Source organism: Brassica napus, chromosome A9 (assembly GCF_020379485.1).
Source record: "Brassica napus cultivar Da-Ae chromosome A9, Da-Ae, whole genome shotgun sequence".
NCBI classification, from domain to species: Eukaryota; Viridiplantae; Streptophyta; class Magnoliopsida; order Brassicales; family Brassicaceae; genus Brassica; species Brassica napus.
In genome coordinates this window covers 305133-324900 of record NC_063442.1, presented here as the reverse complement: position 1 = coordinate 324900, position 19768 = coordinate 305133, and the positions used below count along the sequence as shown (strand labels likewise).

The 19768-nt window shown below is 38.9% G+C and overlaps 5 protein-coding genes across 6 annotated transcripts; 3 read left to right on the top strand and 2 right to left on the bottom strand.

Annotated features, from left to right (window-relative positions):
* Positions 1-1483: 1483 nt before the first annotated feature.
* On the bottom strand, positions 1484-2254 carry LOC125577633. Its single transcript, XM_048739125.1, has 2 exons — positions 2062-2254; positions 1484-1849 (listed from the first exon to the last, which is right to left on the bottom strand). The coding sequence occupies exons 1-2, from the start codon at positions 2215-2217 to the stop codon at positions 1667-1669; spliced, it is 339 nt and encodes a 112-aa protein (XP_048595082.1). The 5' UTR covers positions 2218-2254; the 3' UTR covers positions 1484-1666.
* Positions 2255-2875: 621 nt separating this feature from the next.
* BNACNNG46680D lies at positions 2876-4128 on the bottom strand. Its single transcript, XM_013819283.3, has one exon. It carries the CDS (start codon positions 3668-3670, stop codon positions 3116-3118), a length of 555 nt encoding a protein of 184 aa, XP_013674737.3. The 5' UTR covers positions 3671-4128; the 3' UTR covers positions 2876-3115.
* Positions 4129-5216: 1088 nt separating this feature from the next.
* Positions 5217-11247, top strand: LOC125575486 (xanthine dehydrogenase 1-like). 2 transcript variants are annotated; one of them, XM_048739120.1, is made up of 14 exons: positions 5217-5470; positions 5746-5845; positions 5929-6037; positions 6122-7579; positions 7912-8154; positions 8218-8532; positions 8641-8880; positions 8964-9248; positions 9326-9547; positions 9646-9807; positions 9882-10016; positions 10096-10332; positions 10411-10584; positions 10666-11247. In XM_048739120.1, the coding sequence occupies exons 1-14, from the start codon at positions 5335-5337 to the stop codon at positions 10909-10911; spliced, it is 4062 nt and encodes a 1353-aa protein (XP_048595077.1). In that variant the 5' UTR covers positions 5217-5334; the 3' UTR covers positions 10912-11247. The 2 variants fall into 2 exon arrangements, with proteins under 2 accessions (XP_048595077.1, XP_048595076.1); XM_048739119.1 differs by having other exon boundaries at positions 6119-7579.
* A 383-nt stretch (positions 11248-11630) lies between these two features.
* On the top strand, positions 11631-13040 carry LOC111200821. Its single transcript, XM_022692204.2, has one exon. The coding sequence runs from the start codon at positions 11664-11666 to the stop codon at positions 12939-12941; it is 1278 nt and encodes a 425-aa protein (XP_022547925.2). The 5' UTR covers positions 11631-11663; the 3' UTR covers positions 12942-13040.
* Positions 13041-16793: 3753 nt separating this feature from the next.
* LOC111200822 lies at positions 16794-19439 on the top strand. Its single transcript, XM_022692206.2, has one exon. It carries the CDS (start codon positions 17089-17091, stop codon positions 19066-19068), a length of 1980 nt encoding a protein of 659 aa, XP_022547927.2. The 5' UTR covers positions 16794-17088; the 3' UTR covers positions 19069-19439.
* Positions 19440-19768: the final 329 nt, after the last annotated feature.

Below are 19768 nucleotides of genomic sequence, written 5' to 3'. Positions count from 1 at the left end.
ACTTAAAACATTCCTCAACCAGTAGAAAGGGAAGCATGGAAACCAATTATCAGAGAGCATCTAAAGAGTTCAGTTCTAAAAACTCATGTCCTGCAACTACGATTTAAAAAAAAAAAATTAAGGGTTTCAACTTCAACACCAGCTTCTACCATCCCAGTTCATTACTATGATAAGAAGTTCAAATCATAAGTGACTAAAAACACTTATTAAACATATAATCAACAAATTCATTCCAACATCCTTAATCAATAGCCCATCATATAATCTCAGCCCACCAACTTCCAACACTACCGTGGAAGAACTCAATTATTGGACCACAACATGAAAACTCTAACCACCACACTAGCTTAGCACATATATAAGTCATTCGTATCTCTTTACAAAACAACCTAAGTTCAGAAGTGGCAATCGATAATGGAATAAAAGTGCCATCATTGACCTTAAAAACTTAACAAGTATATATAATTTTGACATTATCCTTATCAATGGTCATGTTAGCCATTGCCACACTAGCACCTCTCCATACTTGCATTTAAAACACTAGCTCCTCTCTTTCTTTCAAATATTGCTAAAGTATATTCCTCAAAATTTTAATTTGCAATTTTAACAAAATTACAAACATCATCGTAAATTTTATAGAAAAAAAATGAAGAAACAACACACAAACACATGCAAAAAACAATTCATCAAAACAAACCTCCCCCGAGCCCTATTGTTTACAAACAACATTAGGCTACAAGTTTTCAACATCCTTATACTATACAGAATATTAAAAATTGGCAAATATCATAGCAAATACTGTTTCACTATTGGGAAATATCAGAGTTTTTGCTTAGTATTTTCCACAATTTCCTAGTAACATTCCCCCTTCTTTCATCAGTCCCCTCTCTATGACCTTAAAGACAACCCTAAGCCAAAACATTTACTATGTTACACCCACTATATTTACGATATACACATTACATAAAACTTTACACTAGCATGCCAAACACATAAAATACAACCATATCAAAAGCTCTATATCTATTGACAATGAACATTATCCAACAAAATCATAAATTATAAACCGAACAACCTGCGCGAAACGCGGACAAACCTCTAGCTAATATAATATTATTGATCACAATGATGGGTGTTTTGCTTTGATGATGTTAAGCGAATCAAAGTAATGGTGTTTTTCAAAGGTGGAATACATAAAGAACACAAAAACTTGTGAAATTATGAAGAGTTTTTATCTTTCTATGTTTGCCTCAAAATTTTTTTTTTATCTATTTTCTTTTAAGACTTCTTTAATAGCAACTTTGGAATGTGACTCTCTTCAAAATTTACAGCTTGTGGGGGATAAACACCGAAGGAATTCTGTTGAAGAACCAAATTAAAACCGTTTTGGACCATTTGAAAACTGTCTTTTAATTATCACCACATATGCTTGAGTCAAATCTATTGTGCCTAACCTCATGCATCACATCAACTCAAAATTCCAATATACTAACACATTTGTAAAAATGGAAGTAAATTACTTTCTTTAGTCCCAAGAAAGCATAAATAATTTGTTTTTTTATTCTCAAAAGCTAATAAAAAGTAAACATATCTGCCTACAGTTCACAATAGTATGTCTTATACTAGGCGACCATGGCGGGTGCAGCTGCTAAGGCTTTTGCTGCTCTTATTTTCGTTTCTGTTGGAGACTGGGATCTGCAGGCAGACCAACCGGAGTAGACTCAATCTTGTGTGAAGTAGTTCGTGGGTTTTTAGGAGGCTTAAGCGGTTCTTTTTCTAAACCGGGTGGTCGAATGTCCGGTACAATCTCATCTGCCGGAGTCTTGGGATTCGCTACATCATCCAAACCCTACAACAAAAAACATATCACAATTAATAATTAATAATCTTGTTGGTTAAGTGAGTATAGTTATGTTTTAAGACCTACCTCTAAATTTTTTTAGCATGATTGGTAATAAAAACAAAATTTTAAGAAACAATCTACATTTTTTGTTGTGACAATGTAAAGTCAAATTAAAGTGTAATTAATGACAGAAAATGTAAATAAAAGATGGATGATACTTCGGGGTCTGTTGGGAAAAGACTAGGCTCGTCTCCATCGTTACGACCATGGATATCAGGATCAGCAGTTCGACCGGAAGAAGCTAGTCTCTTGGCGAGAAGAGGACGACTGAGAGACGAACGAGACGCTGCATTAAGAGCTCGTGAAGAGAGCATTATATCTGACTATGTTTCGTTATCTCTGAATGGATTTAATTAGAACAATAAGGAGTGTAGTTTTTTTAAATACACAAAATAGCACAATGCTAAACCCTAATTTCCCGGGGAAAGACACACTATGACCATGATAATAACCTCTAATGTATCCTATCTTTAAGGCCAACCCAGAAGCCATCAAAGTTGGATTTGTATGTAAGTTTGACTATAACTCCGCTCTCGTTTTAGAATCTAAGACCTATTCAAGCTCCTGTGTTTTCTACAAAATGATTTACGTCTTAACTGAATCCATATTTATGATTTAGTTAGGCATTTACAAACATTATATAAGTTTAATAATAAAGCAAACAAATGAATTGTTGATATATCGTGAAATTTGGTACCATTCAAAAGAATTAGTTAGCTTTGGGAGTTCGTCATTCTTAGGTCTATGGGACGGTAATGAACAAGCCTATATATACGAAGTGGTTTAAATCTGTTAAGCCCAATTTTGTCCGAGACAAAAGTGAGTTGAACCAATTCAAGAGTTTATTGGACACGAGAGTTTATAGGTATCATAAATGTATATATTTTATTGGACACAGATTCGGCCGAAACAAATCCTCACTTCTGCAAAGTAAATTAATAACAGAATTGGTCGACAGGAAGCAAATGAATGTATTTTAGAAATTTAGTATTATTGCAAACAATTCGTACAAATTAACCATCGACTAGAAACACTCAAACACACTAATTAAATTTATAAAATAAACAAATAGATGATATGTTTTCTTGCAGATTAAATGTTTCGATATAATTAAAGACAAAGACATACCCTAAGAACCTTCCAGTGTGATAAACATGCACATCTCTATGCATGTATAAACCATACGTTCATGACATATAATATGCTTCATCGCTAGACCGTCATCGTCCCTTTGCCTTTGCAACGTCCTGTATAAGCCTGATTTTGCATCCTCATTTGCTCGTAAAATCTCTCAATAAACTCCTCCGCTTTCACGTCAATCATCTCATCACCTCCATCAACGTCACGATAGCAATCCTCATCATCATCATCATCTTCATCTTCATCAAGACAGTCCATATCACGCAACGACTTTGCCGATCCATATCCGGAGATTCCCGAAGAGCAAGAAGAAGACGTCGCCGTGAAAACCTCTACCATCTCTGATAGCCGATCGTCATTACTCGCTGGAGGTTTCTCCTTCACCGGAGAAGCCGGTGGCATTATCGTAATATTAGACGGTGGCTGCATGGTAATCTTATCGTTTTTCAACTGCTGAAAGGACTCAACAACTCGCCGCCAAAACCCATTTCTAAACGGCTTTGTCATCCTACGACGGCGAAGCATGTACAAAACTACACCAATCACGTGCATGCCACGTGATCTTTTCTTCTTCATCTTGTTCTTGATCTCTTCTTCTCTACCATTGATCTGGTTTTTGACTTCCATGGTGAACAAAAGAGATTCAAGAAGGGGTGGGGTGGTTTCCCTGCAATGAGCAGGGAAGAGAGATTTGAAAGAAGAGCCCAAGGAGAAAGGTTTTGTTCTTGATGTCTATTTATATGAAAATAAATACAAGGGTGTAATTTAGTAATTTAAAATATTAGGGGTGAAAAGTATAAGTATTAAATAGTTTAGGGTTTAACGGTGGAAGTAAAAGCTGTCTTTTAAGAAGCTTTCACGTCATAACTAGAAAAGACAGCGCTCTCCATGCGGTAGTTACGTGAAGAGGAAGTTAAGGAAAAGAAATACAGCTAAACGCAAACTCAATTAATGCCTATACTAATTATTCTAGAAATTACTAAATTAGTTACTTAAAAACGCTAGTTAAATCTGTTATTTTTCCCTAATAAACATTTCATGATCGATCAATTTAATTAAGAATTTTTTAAAAGATTATAATTAATAATTATTATTGATTTTACATAAATGATTAATGAGGGAACCCTAAATTGGTATAGTCACTTGCACGAAGGAATAGCCTCAAAACATGGTTCCATGCAAATGGCACTAAGTTCCAATATTTCGCATATATATCACTCTATTCACAATTGGATTTTTCTCTCAAGTTGGTCGGATTATGCGGAAACATTTATTTATATATATTCCACCGCAATTGTCTTACATTTCAATGTTTCTTGTACACGAACAAACTTCAACACATCAATATACCAAAGTCCAAAATTACTTCAGCTTATACGACATGATCTAGTAACTACACTGTCTACACATGGATTTGTAAAGAAAAGTAGGCCATTAATTAGTCTTGTTACCTTGTAATTGTTGTTGTTTCGATATAATTGACTCTTTCAACAAAACAATAAAGACACAAGTTCAAACAATATTATACTATCAAACAAATTAAATAAGAACTGCAACACATATTGATAGATTTTTCTCTACATTTTGAATATTATCAAACAAACGTATAATACGTAGAATAAATCTAAATTAGAATAGTCCATGTTTTATTCTCCTTCTAAAAAAAGTAAATAGTAAACACTAACTCCAAGTATACAGATGATATAATTGGTCTCCACGTTGGTGCAAACGCTCTGATGGCGTGGGAGAAAGTGAGAGCTGGTCAGAAGTTTGCAAACGTTGCAAAGAGGTTCACGTGGGACCAAGGGGCCATAAAGCTCGGCTATGTGGTGCGTTCAAATATGAGAGCTATCAGAACAACCATGACCCGGTTTCTTAACCGGATTTTGGATCTGACCGGTCGGTCAAGCAATCGATGACGTGTGTCACCCCCTTAGAAGCGAAGACCGTTTTGGTGAGCTTGCATTGAAGAAGTGTAGGTGCCGTTCGCTTTACGTCGCTGCGTGTGAAGCTGACATATTCAACCGTGGAAAATTCAACAATGTTTGCTAACGACTAAGAACAGTGGTACTACTATGTTTAGTGGGTGTTTTAGACAAAACCAAAGGATTTGGATTGCATAATGGAGAAACTGACAACGACAGATACATATATTATATTCAGACATAAAGAAAAGTATGCTCTCATCATAGTCTCTCCTTGTGCTTGACTTTGACTTTAATCATGATCAGTTTCTCCATCTTCTTGCTTTTGTTAGTCCTCTCTTAAGTTCAACGATAATCATTTGAGTTATGGGTTCACTGAAGAAGGAAGGAGAGATGGAGCAGATCGGAGACGAGTTTACGGAGGCGATACTGTACGTCAATGGCGTTCGTAGAGTGTTACCTGATGGCCTTGCTCATATGACACTTCTTGAATACCTCCGAGGTGTGTATATTACATGATAATCACTTTACTCTTGTATTTTTGGTCTTTGGTTTCCGATAAAGTTCTAGTGTTTGGGAATGAGTAAATGGTTAAAAAGTACTCAACAAGTTCAGTTTTCAAATCAACTTTAGAGATGCAAAGACTTGAATTGTGGGATTTTTTTTATTTTGGTTTCATCCATATTAGTTTAAATATGAATTGTATACATCTCAGTAAAGACTATATGCTTAAAAGTTTTTATATAATTTGCTAAAAGCATTTCTTGTTACCTGTAGGTTTAGGACTGACTGGGACAAAGCTGGGGTGCGGTGAAGGTGGTTGTGGGGCTTGCACGGTGATGGTCTCTAATTATGACAGAACATCAAACAAATGCATGTGCGTCTCTTTCTCTCTATATGTTGGTTGAGTTAAGCCCTTCTTGTTGATTCTTTCTCCAACAGAGATTTTTATAATTGCAGACACTATGCTGTCAACGCTTGTTTAGCACCTCTCTATTCCGTAGAAGGAATGCATGTAATATCCATTGAGGGAGTTGGTCATCGCAAACACGGCTTGCACCCACTTCAGGTAGATGCTTTTTTTTTTTTGGTTCTAGTTTCCGGAGAATCTATGATGTCCACCTGATATGATCCTTACTCCCTCTCCAAGGAGTCATTGGCATCTTCTCATGGTTCACAATGTGGGTTTTGCACTCCCGGGTTCGTCATGTCCATGTATGCGTTACTGAGGTCTAATAAAACCCCACCTTCTGAAGAGGAGATCGAAGAGTCTCTCGCAGGAAACTTATGTCGCTGTACTGGTTACAGACCCATTGTTGATGCCTTTCGGGTTTTCGCAAAAACTAATGATGCTCTATACAGTGGCTTATCTTCACTTAGCCTCCAAGACGGTTCAAGTATTTGCCCATCTACTGGTAAACCTTGTTCATGTGGTGACGGTAGATTCCAGCCCATCTCTTATAGTGATACAGATGGGGCTAAGTATACGGAGAAGGAGCTTATCTTCCCTCCTGAGCTTTTACTGAGGAAGTTAGCTCCTCTGAAGTTGAGAGGAGATGGAGGGATGATATGGTACAGACCCGTGAGACTTCAGTACTTGCTCCATCTCAAGGCAAAACATCCTGAAGCAAAGCTACTGGTAGGTAACACTGAGGTGGGAATCGAAATGAGGCTGAAGAGGTTACAGTATCAGGTGTTGATATGCGTTGGTCAAGTCCCAGAACTTAACACAGTGAATGTTAATGACAATGGTGTAGAGATTGGTTCAGCTTTGAGACTTTCTGAGCTCCTGAAACTATTCAGGAAGGTTGTAAAGGAGCGTCCTGCACATGAGACATCAGCTTGCAAGGCTTTTATTGAGCAGCTGAAGTGGTTTGCTGGGACACAGATAAGAAACGTTGCTTCCGTTGGTGGGAACATATGTACAGCTAGTCCTATATCTGATCTAAACCCTCTTTGGATGGCTTCAAGAGCAGAGTTCAAGATAATCAACTGCTACGGAGACGTTAGGTCGGTACGTGCAAGAGATTTCTTCAGTGGCTACCGTAAAGTGGATATGGAGAGCAACGAGATCTTGTTGTCAGTGTTGATACCGTGGACGAGGCCTTTGGAGTATGTGAAAGAGTTTAAACAGGCCCACCGTAGAGAGGATGATATAGCTATCGTCAACGGTGGAATGCGTGTGTTTCTCGAAGAGAGAGGTGGAGAGCTGTTCGTTTCTGAAGCAATAGTTGCTTTTGGTGGTGTGGCTCCGGTTACTTTGCGTGCAAGAAAGACTGAGGAGTTTCTGATTGGAAAGAGTTGGAGCAAAGGTCTTCTTCAAGATGCGTTGAAGGTTATACAAAGTGATGTGTTAATTGATGAAGACGCTCCTGGTGGTATGGTGGAGTTTCGGAAGTCTCTAGTCCTAAGCTTCTTCTTTAAGTTCTTCTTATGGGTTACTCATCATTTACGCGATGTAAAGCAAGCTTTAGAGACTTTCCCACCCTCTTATACGTCAGCTGTGCAATCGTTTGCTCGGCCATGTAGAGCTGGAAGACAAGACTATGAGACAGTAAGACAAGGAACAGCTGTTGGCTTGCCGGAAGTCCATCTTTCAGCAAGAATGCAGGTATGTTGGCAGGGGCAGGCCCTGAGATTTTGAAGGGGTATAGACGATTTAGTAAAGATTTTAATAGTTTGAGGACCTAGAATATTTTTTTACAAAAATTTGGAGGCCTATATATAATTTTTTAAAAACATTTGGGGGCCTGAGGCTAATGTTCCATCCAATGTTCTGGTTATTTTCTTAGCCACGCTAGATCAAGTGGTGTGACATATGTCTTGTTGATTGATATATGTGATAAGAGTAGACAAGAGAAAGATGCTTGAGTGTAAGTAAAGTCGTTATTTCCAGCATAACACAATGTCTCAACTCTTCAACACTCTTGAACTTTCATGTAGGTCACAGGGGAAGCAGAATATACTGATGATACTCCAGTGCCTCCTAATACCTTGCATGCTGCTTTAGTGCTAAGCAAAATGCCACATGCTCGCATAATTTCTATTGATGATTCAGAATCCAAATCTTCACCTGGTTTTGCTGGTCTGTTTCTTGCCAAAGACGTTCCAGCAGATAATAAGATTGGACCTGTGGTAGCTGATGAAGAATTATTTGCTACAGATGTGGTCACATGTGTGGGACAAGTAAGAAGACTTGAAACTTTTTCTTTCTTAGCTTTTTATTAAACTGTGTCTGGATTTTTTCAGGTCATTGGTGTGGTTGTTGCGGATACACATGAAAATGCAAAAGCTGCAGCAGGAAAAGTTGAAGTTGAGTATGAAGAGTTACCAGCAATATTATCAATCAAGGAGGCTATTGCTACTAAAAGTTTCCACCCAAACACAGAGAAAATGCTAAAGAAAGGAGATGTAGAGATATGCTTTCAGTCAGGTCAGTGCGATAGGATAATAGAAGGAGAGGTTCAAATGGGCAGCCAGGAACACTTTTACATGGAGCCTCATGGTAGTTTGGTTTGGACAAGTGATGGAGGGAACGAAGTTCATATGATCTCATCCACTCAAGTAAGCATACAACCAGTAGATAGCCCTTAGGTCACTGTAGTTTATATTAACTAATTATGATTTTAAATGAAAAAACGTTTTTTTTCTGCTTGATTTAAATATATGTAGGATCCTCATAGGCACCAGCTATATGTTTCTCATGTTCTTGGACTTCCAATGTCTAAAGTGGTATGCAAAACCAAAAGAATTGGTGGTGGCTTTGGTGGCAAGGAAACGAGATCAGCCTTCATAGCTGCTGCTGCTTCTGTTCCTTCCTACCTATTGAACCGACCAGTGAAACTCATACTGGACAGAGACGTGGACATGATGATATCTGGTCACCGTCATAGTTTTGTTGGAAAGTACAAGGTAGGTATCTTCCCCTCTTGTTTCCATTTTTTGGACTCACCAAAAAAAAAATCATTTTAATTGTTTTTCTGCTAAATTTACAGGTTGGGTTTACAAATGAAGGAAAAGTTTTGGCGTATGACCTTGAAATCTACAACAACGGTGGAAACTCTTTGGATCTTTCCCAAGCTGTTCTTGAGATTGCAATGTTTAACTCTGATAATGTCTATGAGATCCCACATGTGAGGATCAGAGGCAACGTTTGCTTTACTAACTATCCTAGCAACACTGCTTTCCGAGGCTTTGGAGGTCCACAAGGAATGCTTATAACTGAAAACTGGATCCAGAGAATCGCTGCTGAACTTGATAGAAGCCCTGAAGAAATCAAAGTGAGTTGAATGTATCCTGAAAGTTTGTAGGTATATATGTTTCTCATGTTTTGATGCTTTCTTGGGTTTTACTTTAGGAGAAAAACTTTCAAGTGGAAGGCTCTATCACACATTACTCTCAGACTCTTCAGCATTGCACACTGCATCAGCTCTGGAAGGAGCTGAAACTATCTTGCAACTTTCTAAAGGCTCGTAGAGATGTCGACGAGTTTAATAGCCACAACCGGTGGAAAAAGCGTGGTGTGGCTATGGTTCCCACAAAATTTGGCGTTTCATTTACCAAAACGTTCATGAACCAGGTAAGTCAGTCTTGCACTCCTATTTCTTGCACTCCTATTTCTTGCGAAGCAAGAAACAAAGTTTTTGTTTACTTATAAATTTGATTATCCGGTGTTAGGCCGGTGCACTTGTTCATGTGTACACAGACGGTACTGTTTTGGTGACACATGGAGGTGTAGAGATGGGTCAAGGATTGCACACAAAGGTTGCTCAAGTTGCTGCGTCTGCCTTTAACATTCCCCTTAGTTCCGTTTTTGTATCAGAGACAAGCACCGACAAGGTCACATTTATTTTAAATATATCAAAGCTAAAGAGTTGAGATATAACTATTTTTAATTCTCTATATCTTGATAGGTTCCAAATGCGTCACCAACCGCTGCTTCTCTGAGCTCAGACATGTACGGGGCTGCGGTTTTGGACGCTTGTGAGCAGATTAAAGCACGAATGGACCCTGTTGCCTCTAAGCTCAGTTTCAACTCCTTTGCTGAGGTAACTCTTGTTGAATCCATGAAACATTTTTTTGCATTTTTGTTGAATAAAACTCTCTTCATTTTGACTTGTTATGTAGCTGGCAAGCGCATGCTATTTTCAACGAATAGACCTCTCGGCTCATGGGTTTTACATTGTTCCCGACGTTGGCTTTGACTGGATCTCTGGTAAAGGAGACCCATTCAGATATTACACCTATGGAGCTGCGTTTGCGGAAGTTGAGATCGATACGTTAACCGGTGACTTTCACACAAGAACGGTCGATATAAAGTTGGACCTCGGATATTCTCTTAACCCAGCCATAGATATTGGACAAGTACTTGAAACAAAACCACTTGAAATCATTAAGACAAGAGTGTTGTGTTTGTGTCTGAACTCTGAACATGTTTTGCAGATAGAAGGAGCATTTGTACAAGGGTTAGGATGGGTAGCTCTAGAAGAAGTGAAATGGGGAGATGCAGCTCATAAATGGATTAAACCGGGGAATCTAGTCACTTGCGGACCTGGAAACTACAAGATACCTTCCATTAACGACATTCCATTCAACTTCAATGTTTCTCTTCTCAAGGTATATATATGTAACAATAAAAAACTTTGTGACTTTACTTGGAAGGCAAGAAACTTACCCAAGATGTTTTTTTTCTATTAGGGGAATCCAAACTCAAAGGGGATACATTCGTCCAAAGCGGTTGGCGAGCCTCCGTTTTTCCTGGCATCATCGGTTTTATTTGCGATTAAAGATGCAGTCAAAGCGGCTCGAGCCGAGGTGGGTCTTGGCAGCGAATGGTTCCCTTTGGACACTCCTGCTACTCCAGAACGTATCAGGATGGCTTGTTTCGATGAGTTTACTTGTCCGTTTGTGAGTTCAGATTTCTGCCCTGAGCTTAGTGTTTGAGACATGAGGAGGTGTAAACTCACAGGTTTTCCAGACATAAGCAATAACTTATGTACCAAGTTGTGTTTGAGGCGTTTGCTTAGGTGACCAAAATCACTTAAGTGCTCTTTTGAATAATGTATATCGTAAAGTCTCATCCCTTACGTTACGAATATATCATGTGACCCCTCATCCCTTGTATTCCATTCTATTTGACAAGATGAAACCTGCAGTAGTTGCAACTTGGACAATCATTATGAAGCAAATTGTAAAGAGACTCAGAACTGGCTCTCTCAGTCAATTACTAACCGTTACTATCACTCACATTTACTTATTTATATGATTATGCTCTCCACATATACCTTGGAATAGCTGTTTATTCAATATTCAATAAACTTATGTAAAAGCTAGAGCACTTATAATTCTCACTTGCAACCATTCCATATAATGATGAAAGTTGTACGAAAAGAATTTCCCATTACACTATATACAATAGTCACAATTTTTCAACATCCTAAATTACACTTTTTACATTCCACATCATCTCTTTCTTCCACATAATAATTCAACAACCATCTAACTTTTTTCATCTGTAATGGTTTTTTTTTTTGATAATCCAGGTAATCCGGACACCTCAGAAGTAACCCGACTAGCGCCTAAGTGCACCTCCGCAGAAAACATCCTAGAAGACCGTTTTTTCATCTCATTTTAATCGACGGTGTACATCTACAATGGTTTTTTATCATTGTTCTTCTTGTAACTTCACCTTGGATATGCGCTGTGTTCTGAACCCACCACCACAATCTCTTGTTGATTTGAAAGCTCATGGTCACCAACTCACCCTCCTTCCAAGACTCTTTTCTTTTTCATGTAATGCTTGTGGGCTGAAAGGAGACCGAAGCCCCTACATGTGTGTTCAATGTGATTTCATGATCCATCAAGACTGTCTTGGTCTTCCACGTGTCATTAACATCAATCGGCATAATCACCGTGTTTCTCGTACTTCGATTCTTGGTGTTGTGAATTCTGTGTGCGGAGTTTGTCGCAAGAAGGTGGATTGGACTTGTGGTGGGTTTTCTTGTCAAAGGTGTCCTGGCTATGTCGTTCATTCTAAATGTGCTACTAGAGAGGATGTGTGGAACGGAAAAGAACTCGAAGGAGTACCTGAAGAAGACGAAGATGTAGAACCATATGTGGTGGTAGATGAAAACACAATACAACATTTCAGCCACAAAGAGCATTACCTAAGGCTCCACAGGAATGGTGTTCTCTATGAGGATAACAAGTGGTGTAGTGCATGCACCCATCCCATCGGTCTCCAATCCTTTTATGACTGTATGGATTGTGATTTTTCTCTCCATCATAAATGTGCTGAATGTCCTAAAAAGAAATGGCATGTGCTACACAATGAACAGCTTACTTTAGTTACGAACAAGGAGCTACGTGTCTTCAGTTGTGATGCTTGCAATCGAACGTCCAATGGTTTCATGTACAAAGATGGTGATAAGAAGTTAGATGTCTTGTGCGGTTCAATTTCGGAGCCATTTGTCCATCCAAGTCATCCCGAACATCCCTTATATTACATTCCAACAGGAGAACTATGCGATGGTTGCAGCAACATAGAACGTCGGATGCTTAGGTGCGTTGAAGGTGATTGTGAATATGTATTGGGTTTCAAATGTGCCACTCTACCACAAGTGGTAAAGCACAGAATAGATGATCATCCTCTCTCACTATGCTATGGCGAGAAAAAGGCAAGTGGTAAATACTGGTGTGACATTTGTGAGGAAAGAACCTATCCAAATAACTGGTTCTACACGTGTAAAGATCAGCGGGCTAGTTTGCATACAGAATGTGTGCTCGGAGACTTTGAAGGGCTCATGCCAAGAAGCGTAGCAAAGTTGTGGGGCGAATCATATGAGGTGGAGCTCAATAATAGTGTAACTCGCCCATTTTGCAGCAGGTGTAAGTCTCGTTGCATGTACCCTATCAAACTCAAGTTGCTTGGAACCTCAGGAACATACGCTTGCTCTTATTTTTGCTCATCTTAATTAATTTCGAGAGGTCTATAGATATAAATCATTAAAACTATAAAGTGTAATAAAGTACGCCATGAGGCAAGATATTTATTCGTTTTAGAATTTCTTGTATTCTTCCTTGGACAAGTTCACTTCCATTATGAGTTGATATCCCTAATGTACTTATCATACCCATAATGTTTGTTATAACAGAAGGCGTGCTGTTTTCTTTAAAATTATAGGTAACAGATTCTTGAGAAATAATAATAAAAATCACTGTGACCTTTTGAAATTCTGGTGCTTGACTCAGCCTTGCCAACAATCGCTAGTCAAAAATCACTACAAATTTATATTACACCTATGGAGCTGCATTTGCAGTAGTTGAGATCAATACATTAACTGGTAACTATCATACAAGAACAGTCGATGTAAAGTTGGACCTGGGATATTGGACAAGTACTCACTCTTCTCTTTGAAACAAAAACAAAATCACTTGAAATCTTAACAAAAGAGTGTTGTCTTTATGTCTGAAATCTCACCATGTTGCAGATAGAAGGGGCATTTGTGCAAGGGTTAGGATGGGTAGCTATAGAAGAAGTTAAATGGGGAGATGCAGCTCTAAAATGGATTAAACCGGGATTCCCTTCAACTTATAGGTTTCTCTTCTCAAGGTATATAAAAAGCACACACCCAAAGCTTTGTTACTTTACTTGCAAGTCAAGAAACTGACCCAAGATACCTTGGTCAAAAACAGTTGGTGAGCCTCCGTTTTCTTTGCGATTAAAGATGCGATCAAAGCGGCTAGAGCCGAGGTGGGTCTTGGCAGGAAATGGTTCAATCTGGACACTCCTGCCACCCCGGAGCGTATATTAGGATGGCTTGTTTCGATGAGTTTACTTCTCCTTTTGTGAGTTTAGATTTCAGCCCTAAGCTTAGTGTTTGAGACATGAGGATGGTAGACTCACAGGTTACCAATGATGGAGAGAGATATCTTAATTATCTAGATTATTATTTATTCTGGTGTTTATCTTAATTAGTTATAATTATCTTAAGGATTTTTAATAGTTTTAAGATTATTTGGTTTTCATATAAATAGGCGTCTATGCCTAGAGTTGTATTCAGATTATTGTTATTGATATTTTATAAAAGAGAGGTTTGAAACTCTTTATTCCTTGTTTTCGGCTAGATCATAGGTGATCTCAACGAATTTAAGAAGACATTGATCTTAGGCATTCTTAGACTAAATAAGATCTTTGTGATTATCCTAGTTTTCCGGGTATTCTCAGAATCAACGGATCTCTAGTTCTATCTTATAAGGCTTCCGCTACATCAGGTGGTATCAGAGCTGGTGTTTTGGTTTCTTAATCAAAACTCGAGTCTGGAATCATGTTGAATGGGAACATTTATTTTATTTTTTTCGCAAAAAAAAACTTGTTTTCTAAAAGTGAAGAAATCGTTTATATCGATATTGTTGGCGATCCTATATTCGATATCTATGATGATGCTGTTATGGAAGAGAAAGACGCTCATGTTAAAAGTTCTATTTGTGACGATGATGAAAACAATTTCATCAAAATTGCAAGGATGAGCGATGGACATGTGGTGGATGTTTGGGAAGATGGATTCGCTTCTACCAAGAATCTCCATGTCATATCGACAAAAGAAGATGTCACGTATATATTCAACAGCACTAGAAGCCAATCAGATGTCTCCTTAGAGTTGTGGAATAAAACGGGAGGTTTCATGCAGATTATGGAAATTTTGGCTAAAGGCAATACGTGTCTTATAATTTGTCTGGAGAGGAATAATAAGAAGGTCAAGAGATACCAATGGAAGAGTCGCAAAAGAATAAGATTTCGTGTGAAAATTTTAAGTCTCAAAGGTTTTGAGGTTGAAGACCACGGTTAAGATTCGAGGACGAATCTTTCCAACCCGGAGAGAATGATGGAGAGAGATATTTGGATATATCCAAATATCTTAATTATCTAGAGTATTATTTATTCTGGTGTTTATCTTAATTAGTTATAATTATCTTAAGGATTTTTAATAGTTTTAAAATTATTTGGTTTTCATATAAATAGGCGTCTATGCCTAGAGTTGTATTCAGATTATTGTTATTGATATTTTATAAAAGAGAGGTTTGAAACTCTTTATTCCTTGTTTTCGGCTAGATCATAGGTGATCTCAACGAATTTAAGAAGACATTAATCTTAGGCATTCTTAGACTAAATAAGATTTTTGTGATTATCCTAGTTTTCCGGGTATTCTCAGAATCAACGGATCTCTAGTCCTATCCCTAAAAGCTTCCGCTACATCAAGCAAGCAGTAACTTCTGTACCAAGTAGTGTTTGAGACTTTGCTTATGTGACCAAAATCACTGTTTTTTTTTTGTTTGTTTTTTAAAACACAATCAAAATCACTGTCTATTCCGAAATACATGTAACTGATTGTGAATTTTTTGAATTATATATATTTTGTAAAGTCTCAAAGCCCATTCTCCCTTACGTTACGATATATTATGTGACGCATCATCATCCTTTGTATTACATTCCACAATACAAAGATGAAACCAGCAGTGGTTACAACTTCGACAGTATTATGAAGCAAAGTGTAAGGAGTTTTGGCGCACAGAGAAACTGACAACTGACTCTCTCAGTCAATTACATAATCAATCATGTTTACTTATTGGAATAGCTCTTTATTCTTTTTTTTTGAACACAACATACTTTCATTCAATCTCAACTCGTTCGGTTACAATAAACAGAGGGAATAAACCATCCTCTTTGATTAAAATGATAAACTACAATCACAAAAGCAGATAAGTAGGATAGTTCTTCATAGAAGATGACAGCGAATTCAAGACCAAGCTCAAATGCGTCGATAAAACCTTCACGACCGGAAAGCTGAGAAATAGTCACAAGTGACGTTAACATCCAATCTTCACCTCGGAGAATCGCCGAAACGAAACCCGTTGCATCTTCAGGCCCCAAACGAACCGCTACGCAAGATAGCAAAACGGATATAGATATGGATGGACACTTCCATTTAATGTTTGGAAGGGAAACACTCCTTAACAAGGAGGTAGTGGTTTGCTTCTCCAAGGAGAAGGCTGCTAGTGATGATGAAGTCGAACTCGATGAATCCACCGGCAAATGAGTGAATAATAAACTTTTCGCACAAGAGAGATAAGACCATATTTGCACATCTGTTTTGGTAAAGACCCCAAGGAGATAAGAAACCTGACCTCTTCGGAAAGATGACAGTACAGCGGTTGAAGTGCAGCGACGGGTGACTGGATGGGATACATTTGGTGAGTGGTGAGTCATCGGCTCAGGCCTCAGACCAACAGATGGAGAGATGAGACACAGCGTAGGAAGATAGCTAAAGCTTTTCCTATTTTTCCTATTTCGGTGCGGAGATGGCGGCGGATCTGGCTTGTGAGGCTCAACTTGGAGAGGATGAATGGCTTCAACCCCAACAAGGGGTGGGTATTCGTCGAGGGGGAGGTGAGCATAGCAGCACGATGATGGTGATGGAAAACGGGAACTGAAACCGGCGAGAATCTCGACGGGTTGGGGAATCCCCCATGAAAAGTCAGATCCAGTGGAACCAGATCTGTAGTGAGACAGCCAAGATCTGCGACTCACAAGGACAAGCTTTCTACGGAGAGGAAACTTGGCGTGAGCAGAGATGTTGACAGAGACAGAGAACCAGGTCGGAGGGCTAACGTAAACGGTGGAAACGAAACGGAAACGAGAAAGATGAGAAGAGCTAAAACGGAGGACCCGACGCCGGTGGCCAGAGGGCTCACCGGCGTCGAGAGGCGGCGGCTGCAATCGAGTCTCGATACTCGTGTCTGGGAGCTCTAGGGCGAACTTACTTTTTATTCTTCTTCATTTTTGTTGAATAGCTCTTTATTCAATATTCAATAAACTAATACAAAAGCTAGAGCGAAAAGAATTTCCCATTAATTGTATTTGTCGGTTTCTGTCCTAAATATAGTTAACTAATCAACCATGATAATTGAGAAGTACTTTAATTATTATTGAATGACCACCAAAAGTAAAAAAGTAAGTCTATAAGAACGCCTCTCAGACTAACCATCTAACCTAGCTTTGAAATTTTATGCAACTTTGGGATTTAGCCATCTTCTTCCCCTCTCTTCGTATACGACCACCAAATGGAATCTGAGGGAGGAGTGTTGTTACCATTGTTTCACGAGCATCCTATGATGCCTTGGAATGATCTGAGGAGAGGTGATTGTTGTGGAAGATATGAATCACAGAGTGACGGCTACTATTGTAAACTCTGTGTCTTTTTCGTCCACAAGAAATGTGGCAACAACGAGCTCTCTCAATTCATCGACCACCCATCTCACCCCAATCACACTCTCCAGCTTCGACTTGATAAAGGAGGTAACATATGTGATTTATGTGGTTGGAAAATCGCAAAGCTATGCTATCGTTGTCAGATGTGTGACTGCGACTTGGATCTACACTGTGCCAAGTACCCACCACCAGATGTTATTGACAATTTTGAGACTCACCCCCACAAGCTCACACTTGTCAAGGATAAGACCATCTTCAACTGTTCTGCTAAATGCGGGAAGGCTAGTGTTGGACTTACTTACAAATGTGATGAATGCGATGTAGCCTTCCACGTGGATTGTGTATGGCACCCAGCAACAGATCATCCGACAGAGGTAAACCATCCTTACCACTCCTTGCATCCTCTTAAGCTCCTCACAGGTCCGCCACCGGACTATTCTGATGGTAAATGTCGTCTTTGCGGAACAGAGATTGACAAAGAATTGTTTTATCATTGTTCTTCTTGCAACTTCACACTGGATATGCCTTGTGTTTTGAACCCACCACAAAAAACTCTTGTTGATCCGAAAGTGCATGATCACCAACTCACCCTTCTTCCACGACTCGATTCTTTTACTTGTAATGCTTGTGGTCTGAAGGGAGATCGAAGCCCTTACGCATGTTTTGATTGTGGTTTCATGATCCATCAAGACTGTCTTGCCCTTCCACGTGTCATTAACATCAACCGGCATGATCACCGTGTTTCTCGTACTTCGGTTCTTGGTGACGCTGCTATGAATTCTGTGTGCGGAGTTTGTCGCAAAAAGGTGGATTGGACATGTGGAGGGTTTTATTGTAAGAGGTGTCCTGGCTATGTCTTTCATTCTAAATGTGCTACCAGAAATGATGTGTGGAACGGGAAAGAACTCGAAGGAGTACCCGAAGAAGAAGAAGGTACAGAACCATATGTGGTAATAGATGAAAACACAATACAACATTTCAGCCACAAAGAGCATTACCTAAGACGAATCCATGGGAATGGTGTTTTGTATGAGAATAACAAACGATGCAGCGCATGCATCCATCCCATCGGTCTCCAATCCTTTTATGGATGTATGGATTGTCATTTTTCTCTCCATCAGAAGTGTGCTGAATGTCCTAAAAAGAAAAGGCATGTACTACACAATGAACGGCTCACTTTAGTTACAAACAAGGAGCTAGAAGTCTTCAGTTGTGATGCTTGCTATCGAAGGTCCAATGGTTTCATGTACAAGGATGGGGGTAAGGAGTTTGATGTCTTGTGCGGTTCAATTTCTGAGCCATTTGTCCATCCAAGTCATCCCCAACATCCCTTATATTACATTCCAACAGAAGAAGTAGAAATATGCAATGGTTGCAACAGCAAGGAAGATTATGTGCTCAGGTGCATTGAAGATGATTGTAGATTTGTATTGTGCTTCAAATGCGCCACTCTACCACAAGTGGTGAAGCACAGAGTAGACGATCATCCTCTCTCACTGTGCTATGGCGAAGAGGAAGAGGCAAGTGGTAAATATTGGTGTGATATTTGTGAGAGAGAAACCAATCCAAAGGAATGGTTCTACACTTGTAAAGATCAGCGGGCTAGTTTGCATACAGAATGTGTGCTCGGAGACTCTGCAGGGCTCATGCCAAGAAGTATAGCAGAGATTTGGTGCAAATCGTTTGAGGTGGAGCTCAATAATAGTGTAACTCGTCCGTTTTGCAAGGGGCCGTGTAAGGATCGTTGCAAGTACCCTATCTACTTCAAGTTGCTTGGAAGAACCTCAGAGACATACCTTTGCTCCGTTTCTTGCATATTTTGGTTTCGTTGATGAGGAAAGATGTTTATTCGTTTAAGTTTCTTATATTCTTCCTTGGACAAGTTCACTTCCATTATGAATTTGATGATCTCTATCGAACTTATTTTTATTTTATTTTAAAAATGTGAGCTGTTTTCTTATAAATTTATAGGTAACAGATTCTTGAGGACTAAAAGAACAATCACTGTGAATCATAGTGTAACCGAGTGTTGTTGTCCTACACATCACCATTCTTTGTGTTGTCTCTGCCTATTCAAACATGGAAGAAAGATGTGTCTCTCTTCTCTTGGGTAGAAAATGATTGTTTATCAAAGCATTTCTCTATAAACTATTATAGAAGGAAATCGTGAAGTTAATTACCCTGGAAATTGGAACTCTTTTACTCCTTTTGTGAGTTAAGTGTTTGAGACTTTTCAGTTTCATCAGGTGGTAAACTTTACAGATCGACACCAAAATCACAGGTTTCCCCGACATAAACGGTAACTTCTGTGTCAAGCCACGACACAAAAGTGATGTATATCCTTCAACTTAGGTCATGCTCATCAAAATAGTTGCAAGTATAATGTGAAAAAAAATCTATAAGGCTATCCTGAAAGAAACCCTTGGATTACAGACTTTACAGTCTTCCTGCATATGAACAAAGAAAAAACAAAAAAAAAAGAGAGTAGAATACTTTAACTAGCTAGCATGAGCGAACAAAATTCATGTTGTA